At 44.4% G+C, this 3,122-nt stretch overlaps 1 protein-coding gene across 1 annotated transcript; it reads left to right on the top strand.

Annotated features, from left to right (window-relative positions):
* Positions 1-1,541: 1,541 nt before the first annotated feature.
* LOC147108659 (P2Y purinoceptor 1-like) lies at positions 1,542-2,603 on the top strand. The gene has a single exon (XM_086006051.1). The coding sequence runs from the start codon at positions 1,542-1,544 to the stop codon at positions 2,601-2,603; it is 1,062 nt and encodes a 353-aa protein (XP_085862177.1).
* The last annotated feature ends 519 nt before the right edge of the window (positions 2,604-3,122 follow it).

Genomic DNA, 3,122 nt, shown 5'->3' with positions numbered 1-3,122 from the left:
ACAAATCGGTTAGCCTAACATCAGTAGTAGGGAAAATGCTAGAGTCTATTATAAAGGATGTGATAACAGGACACTTAGAAAATATCAACGGGATTAGACAAAGTCAACATGGATTTATGAAAGGGAAATCGTGTTTGACAAACCTACTGGAGTTTTTTGAGGATGTAACTTGTAGAGTAGATAAGGGAGAACAAGTGGATGTGGTGTATTTGGATTTTCAGAAGGCCTTTGATAAAGAGGTTAGTGTGCAAAGTTAAAGCACATGGGATTGGGGGTAATATACTGGCATGGATTGAAAATTGGTTAACAGACAGGAAACAGAGTAGGAATAAATGGGTCTCTTTTGGAGTGGCAGGCTGTGAATAGTGGGGTACTGCGATAATCAGTGCTTGGGCCCCAGCTATTCACAATATATAACAATGATTTGGATGAGGGAACCAAATATAATGGCCACGAAATTTGGGACCCAACGCGTGAGTATGCATGGGGTACTCACGCGTAGGCCCAACGAAAGTGCCGGTTTCGTGCATGCACTGCGCATGCACGGGAAACCAGCACTTCCATTCCCCTGAAAGAAGGGGTTCAGTGGTCGAACGCGTGCGCCGGCGCGGCAGCGCGTGCGCATTGAACTTACTTTTTTTTGCAGGGTTCTCCAGGAGGGTAAGTCTCCAGCAGTTACACTTTTAAAAAGCAGGCGCAAGGCCTGCTTTTAACAAGGTAAGTGGTGAATTAATTAAAATTAAAACATTTTTTCCACTGGTTTATTATTTTTAAATACTTTAAAGAAAGGTAAGTTTATTTTTAGCCCCGTTAGAAAATGTAATTAATTTTTTCAAAAATTTAAATTATTGTTTAAAATTGTTGTTTCATGTAATTTATAGTTATTTTAAAAATGTGATTTAAAAAAAAAATTATTTGAAGTTTCAGTGATGTTTTGGGGCTTATAGTATTTATAGGCTTGACAGCTCTTCCTGTCAAACTTATGAATGAAGCATTCCCTGCTACCATTGGCTCTCCATGGCCCACGTGATCCCAGGGGACGCATCGAACTAACTGCGCCCCTGGGATACGCAAGCACTGCATGCCGGCAGTTGGAGGAGGCCCAGGATTGGAATCCCACGCGGGCCCACAGCTCGACGGCCGGCGCGCAAGGTAAGTGCAGGTTGGGGGTTTGCACCCGCAGGAAGCCCCCGACCCGAATTTCTGGGCCAATATGTACTGACATTTTATTCTGGTGCATGTGGAGTATTTTGCATGTGTTTTTATTTCTTTTACAGGAGAATCATTGTACTTGCTCCTAGGGGGTGTGGTTTTGCCATTGAATATCTGAGTTACCCAGGTAACGCAGCCACTCCTGCATCCTGTTGCTGTACATGTCGCCTATATCTAGTGAACGGCAGATTTATTCAGGAACTGAGATTGGATTATTGGTGTATACCTGACTTTTGGTTCATGGGACAATTGAGCATTACAAGTTTCAGTGCGGCAGGATTTTCAGGTTGAAAGAAGAGTCGCGCCACTTGTGTTCTGGTACAGTCATAATGACGGGGGTAAGCGCTTTGATTGCAGTTGCGTCAACGTCTGGCTTCGAACAACTTAACCAAACTGCAGAATGTGAAGTCAACAAGATATTTCAGTACAAGTTCATCCCGCCGATATACATGATTGTGTTTGTGGTGGGCTTCTCCACAAATTGCTCGGTGTTGGTCTCCTTGTGTTTGCAGCAGAGGAAATGGACCAGCATGAATTTGTTCGTGTTTAACCTGGGCTTGGCGGATCTCCTGTACGTCATCACTTTGCTGTTCCTGGTGGCCTACTATACCAGTCACGGCCGGTGGGTTTTTGGGAAAGACTTTTGCCGGATAACGAGGCTGGTTTTCCACCTGAACTTGTACGGCAGCATCGGATTCCTCACCTGTATCAGTGTCCAGTGCTACCTGGGGATCGTGCACCCCATGAAGATGATGGGCAGATGGAAACGCCGACACTCGTCGCTGATCAGTGTCCTGGTCTGGGGGCTGGTGCTCACCCAAACCTCGGTGGATTTATACTTCACCAAAACTAATGCCAACGGCACAAAATGCCACGACACCACAGTGAGTGAAGAATTGACAGACTACCTGCTGTACATTCAGGTCATTTCTGTAACTGGATTTGTGATCCCATTCCTTACCATCATGGGCTGTTACTGTCAAATCGCTGTAGTCCTCACCAGAAACAACAACCTGGACAATACTTTGAAGGAACGATCCCGGAACCTTGCAATCATTGTTATTGTTTTATTTTCAGTTTGCTTTACACCTTACCATGTTTTGCGATACCTTAATTTACACTCCAGACATTTTCAAACGAAAGGTCTCTGTACTCGAAATACCAGGATCGTGTACCTGCTCTATCAGATTGCCAGGGGCTTGGCCAGTTTAAACAGCTGCATTGACCCACTTGTTTATTTTGTAGCCAGGGATGGCATGATAACTAAGATGAAAATATTCAAGCAAAAGATAAGTGTATCTCTCAGTCTCTCTAAAGGAAACAAATATCTGATTCCTCCAAGGAATTTAGTCACAAGCAATATGCCAGCTCACAACAAGACAACCATGTAAAGCCACTTCAAAATGGTAAGTTCCCCGATCAACTGCATTGAATTCAAGCAGGTTGTGATAAAGAGTAATGCAAAATAATTAATTGTCATGTTTGGAGCAAAATAACCATGGGCTGGATTTCGCTCTCAGTTCCACATGCCCGTAGACTTTCTATGGAATTTTGAACTGGAACTCACTTTGCCAGAAATTCAGGTCGGAGGCTTCCCGCGTGGGTGCAAGCCTCCGACCTGCACTTACCTAGCGCGCCGGCCGTTGTGCTGTGGGCCCACGTGGGATTCCGATCCTGGGCCTCCTCCAATTGCCGGCACGCAGTGCTTGCGTATCCCAGGGGTGCAGTTAGTTCGAAGCGTCCCCTGGGATCACGTGGGCCATGGAGAGCCAATGGTAGCAGGGAATCTGTATTCATAGATTTGACAGGAAGAGCTGTCAAATCAATGAATACAATTCAGCCCCAAAACATCACTAAAACTTCAAATAAATTTTTTAAAACATCACATTTTTAAAATAACTATAAATTAC

Source organism: Somniosus microcephalus, chromosome 13 (assembly GCF_052327205.1).
Source record: "Somniosus microcephalus isolate GS21.2 chromosome 13, FLI_Smic_1.0, whole genome shotgun sequence".
In the NCBI taxonomy this organism is placed as follows: Eukaryota; Metazoa; Chordata; class Chondrichthyes; order Squaliformes; family Somniosidae; genus Somniosus; species Somniosus microcephalus.
This window is presented reverse-complemented; position numbering and strand designations above follow the sequence as displayed.

What these genes read in the sequence shown, in the direction of transcription:
- LOC147108659 (XM_086006051.1), top strand. Translation starts at nt 1,542, where the DNA reads ATGACGGGGGTAAGCGCTTTGATTGCAGTTGCGTCAACGTCTGGCTTC.